Source organism: Thermobia domestica, chromosome 1 (genome assembly GCF_964235325.1).
Source record: "Thermobia domestica chromosome 1, izTheDome1.hap1.1, whole genome shotgun sequence".
Taxonomy (NCBI): Eukaryota; Metazoa; Arthropoda; class Insecta; order Zygentoma; family Lepismatidae; genus Thermobia; species Thermobia domestica.
In genome coordinates, this window is record NC_137454.1 from 324,493,674 (window position 1) to 324,509,304 (window position 15,631).

The window sequence follows — 15,631 nt, forward strand, 5'->3', positions numbered from 1 at the left end:
GGGGATCAAGCCAGGAAGTCCCCTAAAATACACCTATATATATATATGCTTGTATTTTTTTTTTTTTTTTTTTGCATTACAAAAACTTAGGTTAACTCATAATCTGGATTCTTATAAAGCAATTTGAACAATTATTTAGAAAATATGTACTGCTTAAAATCGGATTAAATCGCAATGCCAGTGATCTGTAATATCTTTTTATTTATTTACATTGAATGTGTACTTGTTTTATACTATATAGCATGAACATTAGCTACTACATAAGAAACAATTATCTATAATTGAATTTAAGTAGGAAATCGATATAGTTATTATAAGAAGAAGTTTGTGAAAATGAAGTGTATAATAATGGTTGTATCTGAAATAGATGTTGCATAATGGTGTAATTGCTTACTCCGCCAGCTTTGGAATATTGGGCTCTTCAAACTGTCCATTCTTAGGGATGCGCAGAGTCAAGTCGAGACAGAATTTTCCTGACACAATTCGAGTCGAGACACAGCTCTTCCAATAGAAAAATATACATTTTTCGAGTCGAGACATCACTTTTACAGCATATTGTCGAGACGAGACGGCCTCAAATCTTGTCTCGTGTGCATCCCTATCCATCCTACCTAGATAAAATCAATTTTGGATGCGAATATTCGATTTCTTTTAACGATAATTGTAATCTACGATACAGATTGAAGTAAGATATTGGCTTGAACTGCTTTATTACCCACTTAACCTTCGTATACTGTAATTATATCTAATTTTGGCATAAATATTTATTATTCTTAGAATGTAAACACTGAAGAATATATATGAACACACAATGAGGAAGAACTCAATGCTCGTAGTAATTAACAAATTGGTTGCAAGTTAATTTAAAATTAACTCTCTTGAAATCTAAATTATTATCTCTTGAAATCATCATTATTAGAAAGAAAGCAAGAGAACCGTTTTGTTAATTTGGACATATTATAAGAGAATGAGGAATGTGTATTTAATCGAACAGAATATATGAAACTAAATGAAATGGCATGTGGAACCGAACTTGAAAGAGGATAGGATGTGTAAATGAAAAATGAAAGAAAGCAATAGTTAACAGCAGTAGTCACTACTTACAGCAGATGAGTGAAATCTACCCCCCCCCCCCCCAAAAAAAAAGTTCAACAATCTGAAACATAAGGGCGTCACATTTTTTTCGTTTCCTGACAAAATTGAAAAAATGGATTTTGCATATTTTTCGTCTATACCCCTTCAATATAGTTAGCTAACAAACCAAATACGGTTGACTAACTAGACATCAAGTGAGTGAAATTTATATAGGAAGTTTCGATACAGCGTTCGCCGAAGTGACGCAGACGTGATGTTGAAGCTTCTGGTAGGTCCTATTTCGTAATGGATTTTAGGTCAGTGAGATTTCTTTATACGTATCAGAAAGTTCTTTAACTCCATACTAAAGGCGTGCCGAATGATTTATTCAAATCGTCAGGTATTTAGACAACCATGAGCCCAATTCGTTCTGCTTCACTGCTCACAAGTTTAACTTGAAATAAATTCTTACTTTTCCACGGAAACACAAACTGTTTTAATGCTCATTTTATTATGGGTGAAATGTATAATTCTGCAAGTAATAAAAATTTTCATGTCCATCTCCGAGATTCGATCCCTCGTCCTTTGGCTCAGCAGTTTTTTTAACTAGTTTATTATTACATAGTAATATACATATGAAATACAATAGTAATACAACAGCAGTACATGGAATTAATATGACATGAATTTCATTATTAACATGACATTAACGTAAAGAGAAAAAAGTATATACTGCAACGGAATCGTACACAGATATCGGGAGGAGTGCGGAAGACAATATTCACAAAAACAGTTCACCAAAGGTAGTAGAGGGTGTCGTTGAGTTTGGAAATTCATATATATTCAGACAGTACAATGTCCAGGTAGTTTGCAAATAGCTTTTTCTTTCTAGCTGGAGGAAAGTGTCTGTATTGAGTACATAAGAAAACTTGATAGTCGATCCTGTAGCATGGCTTTGAGGTGTGTAATATATATTCAATCGTATTAGCTGTTAGCCATGTAATTGAATTATGTTTAGTTGTTAGATAGAATTTATAGTCCGGAAGAATGAATATTCGAACTGTGGTTAGAATAGGAACTGTACGACAGATTTTGCTGATTACTGTTTGAAATTTAAACCATATATTCCTGCTGCAAACCCACATCGAGTTAATCGATGCACAAGATCATCTTCAGTACCACACTTGTCACAACGAGGACTATCACTGAACTTGAGACGATGCTTTTTAGCGTTCGTGGGAAGAAGCTCATTAACAACAGTATACCACGTCGATTGAATATATCGTGGAAGATGAGCGGCAAAAATATTGCGCCAAATCTGAGACCAGTTGCTATTCGGATGTTTCAATTCCAGACGAGGAGGCTGAAGGGTCAATTGGTTGAGAAGCAATAGATAATGACACTTCACCGAGGTTATTGATGCGTGTTGGTCAGCAGTCATATAAAGATAATCAGCAACCACTTCTCTGAAATACCAATAGCAGCGAGGGATTGTAGTAATATTTAGAGGCAAGGTCATACTTGCACGCTCAATACAATGAGCTAAAATGCTATGGCTCGTCCAATTTGCATTGTGTTCAATATTTTGAAAACAGCGAAACTTAAATAAAGCCATTGCTTTACAGCCAATATGTACAAGCCCTAAGCCACCTTGTCCGGTTGGTAGGCAGGTATATGGATATTTGACCCGGAAGATATGACCGTGCCAAAGAAACCAATTGCCAACACTGGTAAAACGTTGAACAATGTGAGAGGGTATAGGAAGGATCTGTGCTAGAAACCATATTTTGGAAAATGCAAAGACATTGAGAAAACATACTCTGGACTGTAAGCTTAGCTGACGGGATCTGTGAAGTTGGAGAATATGTCGCACAGTATTAACTAACTTGTTATAATTGAGTTGTATGGTATCAGCAAGGACAGGCGTGAAAGTTATCCCAAGAATTTTCAGTTGGTCGACCACTTGTAATTGTGTGTCGTAAGAGTTGTGTACAAGTGGCAGTATTTTAGTCTTCGCACGATTTACCAGAGTGCCGGATAGATTCACGTAGTCTCCAAGGCATGTTTCCACAGAATGAAGATCCTCTTGGTCACGTAGAAACACCGTTACATCATCCGCATAACTACAAATTTTGAGTCTATTGTTGTAAAGAGGAATCCCTTGAATATTTGCGGCAATGTGACTTAGTAAGGGACTCAGGGAAATGATGAAAAGTGTCATGCTCAGCGGACAGCCTTGTCGGACACTTCGTTTGATTTTTATAGGATCACTCAGAAAGCCATTTATTTTGAGCTTTGTTTGTGCTTCGTCATATAATACACGGATCCATCGTATGAAGGTCTCCCCTATGCCGAACATTTGTAGAAGAGTCCATAAATAGGCATGATTGACTCTGTCGAATGCCTGATGAAAGTCAATTGATAAAATCGCAGGATTGCTTGGTGAATCTTGGCAACTGGCAATGAAATCTCTAATCGTTTGCAGAAGATGGTAGATTTTCCTATCTCCGACACTTGCAAATTGATGCGGTCCAGCCAAAGATACCAAATACGGTTGGAGTCTATTGTTCAAGCAGCGGGCCAGAATTTTGTAATCAGAATTCATTAGGGTAATGGGTCTATAATCAGTGACCAAACTTGCAGAACTCTTTTTGGGAATAAGTACTGTTACTCCTGGAGATTTATAATTGTGCACAGGCGCAGCACTGAAATATTCATTAACTAAGGCTGTTAAAGTGTCTCCCATCAAAGGGAAGAAGCGTTGGTACCATTCCGCAGGAACTCCATCAAGACCAGGAGATTTGTTACTACGTGCGTTCATTACAGCAGATTCTACCTCCTCTTTCGTAATTGGGGTTTCCATTGTTCTAGCGGAATCGTAATCGACCACTGGAGAGAGGTTGTTTAGGATCTGTTGGTCGGTGTTTGCATCACCGCGTTCGCCAAATAGGTTATTATAGTAGGAATAAAATACTTTGTTGATTTCAGGGAAGGAAGAAAATATATTCCCATCCTCATCTTGAATACGTGTTACTAATTGACTCGCACCACGCTTATATTCCTATATAACATGATAGAGTTATGGCTCTTCCTCGAGATCGAATATGGGAGATTTACTTCGAATAAGTACACCTTTCATTCTGTGTCTATTCATGGTTAAAAACTTTGCTTTAAATTTATTAACAGTAGGTAAGAAAGTACGATCAGAAATTGCAGAATGTTGAGCGTCACAGAAACATCTGTAGAAAAAATTATACAGGGCTCGATTATCTCGACGTTTCTCCGAAGAATACCGTTTGGAGAAACTAAAAACGCGAGGTTTCAAATATTGATGCCACCATTCGCTGAGAGTTCGGAAATGTCGTTGTTGCATCACCCAATATTGCCATTTAGCAGCAAATTCTTCACAGAAGGAGGTGTCAGAAAGAAGGGAAGTGTTGAAATGCCAATAGCCTCTACCACGTTCAATTTTAGCGTCAGGAATTTTCAAGGAGATGGCATAAGCTCGATGATCAGGAAAGATGGTAGGTGTAACTTCTACGTCTAGTATATTTTTTTGCAAGAACGGAAGACAAATAGATGCGGTCAATTCTCGAAGCGAAGTTGTTCCGTATGTAAGTATATCCACGTTCATTTGGACGTTTCAATGACCAACTGTCTTGTAAATGAAATCCTGTAACCAATTCATGTAAGGTAGGACAATAGTTAAAACCAGGAGTTTGGTCTTCAGGGTGGATGACGGAATTGAAGTCTCCAGCTATTAAAAAATGCTCAATATTGGGGGATAAGGTAGAGGGATCATAATGCCCATAAAAGTCATTCCTTTCTAAACGTTGCTGTGCTCCTGACGGTATAGTTCCTAGTGCCAGTTATTATTCTCCCGGTTGGGTGTATTTCATCAGGTGTAAAGTTTACATCATTCTTAACCACTATGGCAGTACCTGTGCCGTTTGCGGTATAGTTATTGTATACTGTATAAGCTTTTCCAAAATTGAGCTGTTCTAAACCAACTTCCTGTAAGAGTGCGATATCTATGTGCGACTGTACAAGAAAATCACGTAAGGAAAATTGTTTCATAGGTGTCTGCAAGTTGTTAATATTGATGGTAGCTATCTTGACAGACATGAAAATTATGAAGAGAAACACTGTAAAAAATGTAGGTTTTTCTGTATGTACACCATATTTGACATAGGAAATTGGAGTCGATAACAGGCGCGATGCTTAACTGAATTATCCTAGAAATTTCACTAATGGGAGAATGAAAATGTCATGTAACTCAATGTTGACAAAAAAAATCGTCGGTATTGTCCTATTAATGTACAGCTTAGACAAAAAAACAGACACAAATTGAAAATTTGATCCACTATGGCAAGGTTGTAGTACTTACTTATTGTCAGAAGAACGTGTGGAAACGATATCTTCAGACAGATGTTCAGTTCTTTGAGATAGGGCTTTACTCAATTGTTGTCGTTTTGTACGTTTCCGTTTAGCACGATCAGGGGAACTGGATGCACTTCTTACACTTTCTCGCTGAGAGGAGTACTCTTGCACTTGATCATCAGCTGGAATACTGAGAGCAGGGGAAGATTGAGGGGAAACACTAAGATTTCCCAAGGGTGGTTGAATGGGGCTTACACTTGCGTCGGTAATCATAGTAATGGAATCATCAGCTGAAGAGGGGAGAGATTCGGCCATATTGGAAGCAATTTCCATTGGGGAGACAGTTGAAGTGGGAAGTTGGTGCAGTGTATCAGGGAGCTCAGTTGGTTGTACATTCAGAGGCTGGCGGCCACCAGTATCATTATCACACGGTGTGGTCTTGTCGTGGGCAGTGGCACTGTCAGACGAGAGGGGGGAAACACTAATATTGTTCAGAACAGGTATGGTGTTATCGTTCACAGTAATATCATAATTACCACTGTCTAGTGCGGAGACCTCTGGAGACACTGTGGATAAACTGACTTCACCTCCTCGCTGCGGAATAGTTTGGGCGAGGGTGGAAAATTTAGGAACAAAATCCGGCGGTGATAGCAAATGGGAAGGCTTGGGAACAGATACTCGTCCAGCATAGCTCGAAGAAGCAGAAACAGTCTGGGGCTGAGGACGGAGAGGACAAGCCGAGTGCAGATGTTGAAGGGAATTGCATCGCAAGCATGTCTTTTGCTGACCAGGATAAGTAACACAATAGCGACTATTCTGAATACTTATAAACGAAGGAATGGCATGTTTCAGTTCCATTTTAATTAATTTCGTGCCAGTTCGAACAGGGTAGACATGTTCAGCGGAATAAAGTTCGTCCTGTATACTATAGATCTTACCGTATTTCTCAAGAACATTTTGGATATCAGTATGTGTCAACTCCAAGGGAGTGACATGCAGTTTCACGGTTAAAATACTAACATCAGCCCAAGTCACTTTTATATCGTATGAACTCTGGGAATCACTAAACTTTGCAACACCATTTGTATCACGAAGAATTTTCTCACATAACTGTAAAGAGACCAGTTTGACGAAAACACACTTACGATACATATCCATTTCTATACTCAACACTTGATCAATAGTAAACGAAAAAGTGTTCTGCAACCACTCATGTATCACAAGAGACATTGGCCGTTGAGAGACAGGGCCGAAATCAAACTTTAGTGTGTTTACTCGTTTAAGGTTTGACATCTTCAAATGCAGCACAGTATTCAACAAGAAGTAAACAAACTTTTCTTTTTTTTTAAAAAAAAAAAGCACTTCGAAGACAATAAAGATAAGCTTCTCTGTATATAACAAGGCAAAACAAACACTCAACACGTTAAGGTGAAGTATTTGACGACCAAGACTGGGAAGTGAGTCAATCGAAGAGAGCGAGCAGCACACGTCCACACACTCCAGCAACCAAACACGTTATGCGCAGTTCGACACATAGACAAATAGACTAATTGTCGTTGTGTAACAGCTTGCAGGAAAATCGGTTTGAACTGTACGAAGGAAATTGAGGGCATTGATTATACCTGGATTGAGGCAACTACCATGTGCTCCCATGTATACATAATTTCGAAATACTTTATTCTTAAGGATTACAATGATGAATTGTTTCTACAGTACAGTCAATAACGGATCAACATATCTTATTACATTTAAAAGAGGAAAATACAGATTTACAGAATGTTTTCGATTGTGAACGTTGGATTGTGGGTTCGAACCTATCATCTTTGGTTTGCTGTTTCCCGAAGATACTCGAAGTTGAACTTAGGAAATGTTTGCCTCAAAAGACCAATATTACACAGTCCAAGTTTAAAAACTAGTTCTTATAGCAACTATAGTGATTTCGTAATTAAATTTAATTTAGACTTACCCCGTGCCGTAAGCGTCGGTGGACCATCGATGGGTAACTAGCGACCTCTCGCCAAAAATTGATGGCCCCACTGCAATGATCCGCGGTAGCCCCACTTTCGTTGTGAAAATTATACCACCGGTGGCAGAGACGCGACGAAATGCCAATGAATTACAAAATTACTCCACCAAAATATGTTAAATAGCCTATATGCATGATTCATTTACATTGAGATGAGTCTAAAAAGCACTTACAAAATATATATATAAAGTTCTCCCGGAATGGCGCGAAACAGCAACCTTGTGACGTAGAAGCATGGGTTACTCTTGACCCCGGAGCTCACTTTAGGAACATTCGTCAGGAAAAACAAATATATAATAATAAACGCATGCACATGACTGGCGATAAGTCGTTTCGGTCCCTTCGCCGATTCTTCGCTACGAATAGAAAGACGGACCGAAAAGAAGTCAACGCCGCTACGTGGTGGTAACTGCAACACCCCTACTCTAGATGTCTGTTTCGACTCGACGAAACCCTGCCGCCAGGGACACACTAGCGGCAATCTTTCGATGCGTCGCTACATCGACGATCGACATTTACCGGCAAGTGGGCCACTAGATATTGGCGACGTTAACGGCATGGGGTCAAGTTTCATCTCACAAATGTGAGATATTCTATTTTTGGCATTAAATTTAACTCCTCTCCTCTGTTAGGATACACATTTTAATAAAAATGGCGTGACAACAAGCCAGTCCGCGCATGGCACCCTAAAATGTTCTAGGAGGGGCTATCTTCATGGTTGCTATATATTATGTTTGGTATTTCTGTTTGCATACATTTCGTGAGTCAGAGGGGGCCCACCCTGCCCCCTTCGGGTGCCCATGAGTCAGAGGTAGATGAAAGTGTTAACTAATTAAAATCATATCAAACGGTTAAGCCATTTTTTGTTCTGATAGACGACGTCTTTTCCATTTATATCATATGTAAATAGATACAGATTAATAGCATTATTACTGTCTTATTATTTATTTCATTTTTACCATATACTTTTCTCAACGTTTAAGTCCTTTAGGGTAAAGAAGACGGGTGATTCATGCAAATAAATTCTAGTTCAAGTAAAATTTTAATGGACTTTTAACGGGAATTGAACCCGCGACTATAAGACCCAACAACGAACGCGCTAGGCATTAGATATTAAAACAAAACTGACTTACCGAACGTTCCTCAGTAACTGATTTTTTTATTTGTAATTGTTTTACTCGGTTTTATAGTTTTAGCAGTACCTCTTTAACAACAGGGACAAGAACACAGAATTATCACAGATAGGTAAAAACACAAGCTTCTCCCAGGGGGAATAGAACCCAGTACCCAGTACACCAAAAGCACACGTGCTAACTACTGGACTATCTGTGTAGGGTGAACAAAGGAGCAGAAATAAATGTATATTGCACATTCCGACGAAACGCAAACGTCCCAATGTAAGCAATATTAAAGGAAAAATGGAAAAACTTAGTGAGCTCTTGAAAGAGCTCGAAGGTCACCTGGGTGTGAAGACAAATCTTTATTCAGGTATTAATATATCGTATAATCGCCGTTAGCTTCGATGACGCATCTTAATCTTCTTGGTAATGAGTTAACCAAGCTAGCGACATATTGATGTCCCTGTGCTATTTCTTCCCACGCGTCAGAAACTAGCTCCCAAAGTGCGTCAGCTGTCCTTAGTGGGAGATCAGGGCAATTTTCGTGTAGAGTTCTTGTAACTTCCGCCCATAGATTTTCCATTGGGTTCAAGTCAGATCCTCTTGGAACCCAGTCGACTAGCTCAACATTGGGTTCCTCTTGAAACCAGGCTTGAACTAGATGGGAATCATGTATTGAGCTATGATCTTGTTGAACTTCTACAATGCCGCCTTCAAATAAATTTCTCGCAGCGGGGAGCAAGCCATACTGCACAATATCCAGATACTTCTGGCTGTTCAATCGGCCTTCTATACGGTGTAATTCACCAACTGTATCCTTACACAGCCATCCCTAGCAGTGAATAGTAACATGCCCCATTCGATGCGTTCTGTGCATGTACTGTGGATCGTAACGTTTTCCTGTGGGTCTATACACAAGTCGAGGACCATCATTTGCTGAAGAGAATATCTTTTCGTCTGTGAAGATTACATGATCCGAGTTACGACCAATATTTGCCTCAGAAAATACTAGTCGATCAACTTTATGACTATCCGTCAGTTGCTCCTTACTCGCGGCTCGATATGCGTGAAGCCCTGCATCTTTAAGGCGTTGCCGAGCAGTGAGGAAGGAGCCAGGAAAACAAGACGCTATCACTAACTGCCGGGATGACATGAAAGGATTGCGACGGCTTACATCAACTAGGGCCCGATCTTGTTGTGGAGTTGAAACCCTTTGAAGGCCAGTGCTAGGTTTTCTAGATACGTTACCTGTTTCTGAGTATTTCTTACACCAAGTATATGCTGTAGAACAGGGAACACCAAGACGTTCGCTAGTTTGTCGCACACTCATACCACCGTATTCAACAAGAGCAGTAAGCTGCTCGCGAACATTCTGACCACGATGAGCCATGACTAATGAATGAATTGCAGCTGTTTGGCTGTAGGTGATTTCGTTACTCGTAGGATTAAGTGGAGAAACTCGTCTGCTGCGACAAGGCATACGTCATGTTTTTCGTAGTTCAGCATTTTTCACGAAAAAAAGTATTACAGAGTTGTGTGACACAACACACACACACACACACACACACATATATATATATATATATATATATATATATATATATATATATATATATATATATATATATATATATATATATATATCAGGAACATGAATAATTTACATTTTTGACGTCTGTGTTAACGTTTTCATACATAAATTATGGAAATGGAGGGCTAATAAATGTGACAGAGATTTGAAAAGTGACAGTTCGTCTGATTGTTTTTCCAAGTACTTCAAAGTAGAAATTTATATTTTTAACAATGTTTCCATATATTAAAAAAAAAAGAAATAAAAACGAACTTTCCGCACGGAGGCTCGAACCGTCGCTCTTCGCTTCAGAAATTTCAATCAGCATTACTATACCGCTTGGCTACGGAAGCACTTAGTAGGAAATGCGTTATAATATTGGTAATTGTATCGCTCCAAGCGCAGGTTTACATTTGAAGTTTTAAAGAGTTATTTTCGGTCTTTTTCAGTAATTTCTACTTAAGATATTGATTGTTTTTGCATATTGGAACTGTGCGTGAAGTGTGCAATCAATATTAATCTCAGAAATAAGTACGGTAGTTTGATTTTGTTTTTACATTTTCACATCGCTCGGATGACAGTACGGTTTGCAGCTAGTGTCTATATAAAGAACGGCGGGAACATGCAATTTCCTGTGTATAGATCTGCAGGAATTGTGACGGATCTAGGCTCACTTTTTCGGACTTAGTTTCTGAACGAGTTTCCAGCTTTTTGTGAACAGATGTGTAGTTTCTGAACGAGTTTCCAGCCTTTTGTGAACAGGTGTGTACATTTGTACATGCGGTATAGAACATGTCAAATTCTATTATTGTCTATATAATAAACTACTAATATGGTTCCTTATACATCACATTAGCCTTACAACATGATACATATATATACATAGGAATACCATACCTTATCTATTCATCTACCTGGTTTTATTCATAGTGCGATAATCTGTAGTTTTTTCTTTACATTATGCTATCTTCATTTAGTATTTAGGAAACACGTATTGGAGACATTTGATTATAATAATATATAAATAAGTATGACTACTCATGTAATAATAGAATAAATACCTTCCTATTGATTCATACAACTACAAGTTTCTAGCTTGAGCATGTTCATAAAATTCCGTGACAGTATAAAAGCAGTGCTCTTGTAGGTACTTTGTTAGTCTTTGTTTAAAAAGGTGATCGGATTTTGAGTTTCTTATGCTGATGGGTAAGCTGTTATAAATTTGTATTCCTGTATATTTTGGACCTTTTTGATAAAGTGTTGTATTATGAATGGGAATTGCAAAATCGCTTTTGTTTTTGGTATTGTATGTATGAATGTCACTGTTGCATTTAAGAGACGGTTTCAGGTATTTTCTTATAAAAATTGCCATTCGTAATATATAAAGGCAAGGCAGTGGGAGAATTTTAAGCTCACGGAATATTCTTTTGCATGATACTCTTGATTTTGTACCTTTCATTGTTCTCAGTACCCTTTTTTGAATCTTAAAAATTGTCTTACTTTCTGCTGCGTTTCCCCAGTGTACTATTCCATACGTAAGTAGACTCTCAAACTGACTATGATAAATTACTTTTAATGCTGATATGTTGAATGATGTTTTCACACTTTTTAAGGCATAGTGCACTTTACAAAGTTTCTTTTGGAGTACAGATACATGCCTATCCCACGATAGTGTATCATTTACCCAGAGTCCTAGAAATTTCGTTGCTTTAACGTTATCTATAAATTTATTTTTAATAGATATGATTGGATTATTTACATTTGTATTTCGAGAGTGATGAAAGTTTATTACTGTAGTTTTATCGGTATTTAATTTTAATTTATTATTTTCAAGCCATGAATTTAATTCTTCTATTGTTTGTTTGATAATAACTTTCATTTTACTGTCAGTGTATTCAGTAATGGCTAGACTTGTATCGTCAGCAAACATGGTTGGTTTGGCTGCTTTTATGTAAGCTGGAAGATCATTGATGAAAATTATAAAGAGAGTAGGGCCTAAAATCGAGCCTTGTGGCACCCCGCATTTTATTGGTTTGATGTCAGAGGTATATTTGAAACTTGTACCCCACTGATCCGTGTAATCAACTGTCATAGGTTATTCATTTTTACTTTTAGATTATTTTACTACACGAAGAAATATTAATTTTTTTTTTTTTTTTTTGAATAGAGCCTAGCTTATTTAAGACTGTACTTATATCTATATACACAGAGAAACAAGAGTTATCAAATTAAATATCTATAATGTGTGCAGGTAGAACCCGGGAAAATTCGAGTGGAATGAGTTCAATTAGTGGAATAACTGGGGATGTGTCGTCAATCGATGCAAGTCTCCATATGGTGGCAAGTTCAAGAGATTGTCTTCGAATATTAGGGAAGGATTTTGATTACTCTTTTCGTCAATTGGATGAAGAAAACACAACAAATGGAGAAACAGAACCACCTGCTGAAGGCAATTTCTATGGAACGACAAACCCGTATACGATTATTAGGAATTTAACTGGTGTTCTGGAAGATAGTGTGGAATTGGCAATTATTTTGTACGAAACTGCGAACATCCTGAAGATGGTGACGAAAGCACATGGTATGTATTGTAGTATACTCAAGTACTATTATATCATTTTTCTTATAGTCAAAGTATACGTATCTATGTTAGTTTTCTGTAACAAGTTATAGTTTGAGATGTGAGAACTCGTATCTCTAATTTTAGCGATTTTGAAACATTGGCATAAAACGTAGCTGAAAACACACTCCATTTACCTACCGAATCTTTTTTCCTTCTTCAAAAGTTTGACCATCGAGAAATAATTGATTTTGTAATATCTTACATATTATGTAAGAGATTTTAGAAAGTTTTTTTTTTTTTTTTTTTTTTTATTAATTCCTGTTAAGTAAGGAAATCATAGGAAATCTTAAACAATGAATTATTAGCGAGCTCCCTCGTGGTTATGTGGTTAGCATACTTTTCTTTGCTGAAAGGGACGTTACACTCTAATCCAACAACAGTAATTAGCAACTATAATTTCATTCAAATGGGGTTTGATAGCAGTGTGGTAATTGAAGAGGGAAAAGGGAAGAAATTCCCAGACACCTTTAACACTTCACCGGAACCTCGTTCCCTTTGTGCTTTCTAGGGAAAACTTGGTAATGGCATCAAACTTTCATGTATAACTACAAAAATTTAATTTATGAGCAAATAAGAAATAATCAGTTTTCAACTTACTACTAAGGAACCTGTATCGAAATGGAATTTACTCCGAGAAGATAGAGCACAAAGTTTTAGTACAGTGAATTATCCGAAATGCCGAAAAGTAACATCTTCTGGACAGTGACACAGGTTGAGGTGAGTTGCAGTTTCACAGGTTTGGATGAGGTTAGGTTCACATCGAAGTCGCACCACCCGAATGTGATAATGTCACGTGGTATTATCATAGGGCAATGGTGGACTAAAAGGAGCCCTGTGAGGCTTCTATACCCCTTCGCTCGCTGCCGCTTGCTCAGTTATGTTTCATAACATAAGTAAATCACTCTTTTTTTATCAATAAATTTGTGTGTGCAAAATGGACTAATTACCACGTGATATTACGTCACAACCGGATGGTGCAACTTCAATGTAAATTTAACTATACCCCTCAGTTAAGGTTTAGTTCTGTGTTTCGCTGAAAACTATTTTACTGCGAGCAATGTTTATAAGATAGTTATTCAAGCGCAAAGTAGACCATGATGAAAAACCGAAAAAAATTTAGCAAACGTGAAGAAAATAATGACTCGGAATTCTCTAAAAATACGCTATACGCTATGCATATTAGAAAAATTGATTTTTCAAGTCTTTTGTGAGAAAAATACGTAAACTGAGAAATCATAACTTTTCCTTATTGTACAGAGGTATTTTCCTGCGAGTAAAAATATTTTTTGGAATGCATTGAGAAATTTAACACTTAGTCTGCAAGAGTACTCTCCTAGTACAAGTATATTTTAGGCACACACTAACTCCCCCACCCACCTCGAAGTGCGTCAATTTCCACACTGGTTTATAGGACACTTGTAAGGAAACGGATTCTTGGAAATGTTTAATATCTTTAAACTATATTTTGTTCGTAACAGCATATATCCAAATTGTTATGCAATCATAATTTAAATTTATACAATTTGTTATTTTAATTTGACACACTTCCATAAAACGGAACTGAAGCAACGTCTTAGGTATTCATACTTTTTTTTAATCCTTCAAATTCAAGTCTGATTCTTTATTAGACGAAAGAAAGTGAGTAAAACTCAAGAAGAGTTATTAAAAGATTGAAAATGAGCAAAAACGACGTATTAACTTAAAACAGATCAAGTAATTAATAATGGGCACGTCTTCAGGTGTATTCGTATTATTGCTAATACCATATGCATAAATTAATTTATGCATATAATTTACTTTATTTTAATATATCCATAAATATACAAATAGGGACCAAAATGAATACTTTATCGTTTTATAAATTAGTTTACTATACACTGTTTAAATTTACATTACAGTCTTCGCAGTATTTTTGATGATTTTTAAATCTAAGAATGTAAGTTACTTGGAACATCTAATCCACATGAATTGTTATACGAAAAGTAATGGACACAATAATAGTAATTCACGTAGAGTATAAATGAAGATGTCCAGTTTGGAAAGTTTCAAAAATATCATACAGAAGATATCGAAACATATTGTTCATACAACTCAATTTATTATTAATGTAAATCAGGGTTGAAAAATCAAGATTTGAAAACAAAAATCATTTTTGTTGATTTTTTAAAATTTAACACTGGACTAGTCGCGTGGAGGACAATAGTCCTCCAGACATTTTTCTTACCATTTCAGTAAATTCTGTTGTTATTACAATTTAGTATTTTTTATTACCTTAATAGATCCTATTTCATTTAAAAGTAGTTAAATAATCCATTGACATGGAATTCATACACAATAAACGGTAACTCTGTTTTTAAATGGGGGACTATTGTCTTCCACGCGACTAATGCCGTTCCAATGGGCTAGCAACCACTGCAGTGTTAAATCATTTTTTTTTAAAATTTCAATCACTTGTACTTGATTTTTTAAAACGGAGTACAGTTTTATTATATATTTTTTATCTGGTTTCTTTTATTATGTAACTTTAGAATAAAAACGAAATCGGAGGTGCATTATTGTACTCACAACATATAAAAATGGGTAATCGCGACGACCTCGAGAATTCACTTCACAATAATTGGACGAAAGAAAAACATATATTATAACCGTAGTATGTATTTCATCTAAGCATCTTAATCAGTAAAAAAACCAAAGTAAGATATGAACGTGTAGACTTTGCTACCATTTTGCATTGTGTTGCACAGCAAATATATATCACTTTTAATTTTATTTTTTAATATATTGAGTACATTTTTTTTTTTTTTTTGATACGCCATTGATCATAACTCTCTCATAATGAA

The 15,631-nt window shown here is 36.7% G+C and overlaps 1 protein-coding gene across 5 annotated transcripts in view; it reads left to right on the forward strand.

Annotated features, from left to right (window-relative positions):
- The window catches only part of LOC145662974 (cAMP and cAMP-inhibited cGMP 3',5'-cyclic phosphodiesterase 10A-like), a 140,867-nt gene that overhangs the window by 13,808 nt on the left and 111,428 nt on the right, over window positions 1–15,631 (forward strand). For all 5 annotated transcript variants that reach the window (XM_081729079.1, XM_081729061.1, XM_081729088.1 and 2 more), the window contains exon 2: window positions 12,420–12,749. In XM_081729079.1, coding sequence (XP_081585205.1) covers window positions 12,446–12,749 — 304 coding nt within the window. In that variant the 5' untranslated portion in view covers window positions 12,420–12,445. The remainder of the gene's footprint in view (window positions 1–12,419; window positions 12,750–15,631) is intronic.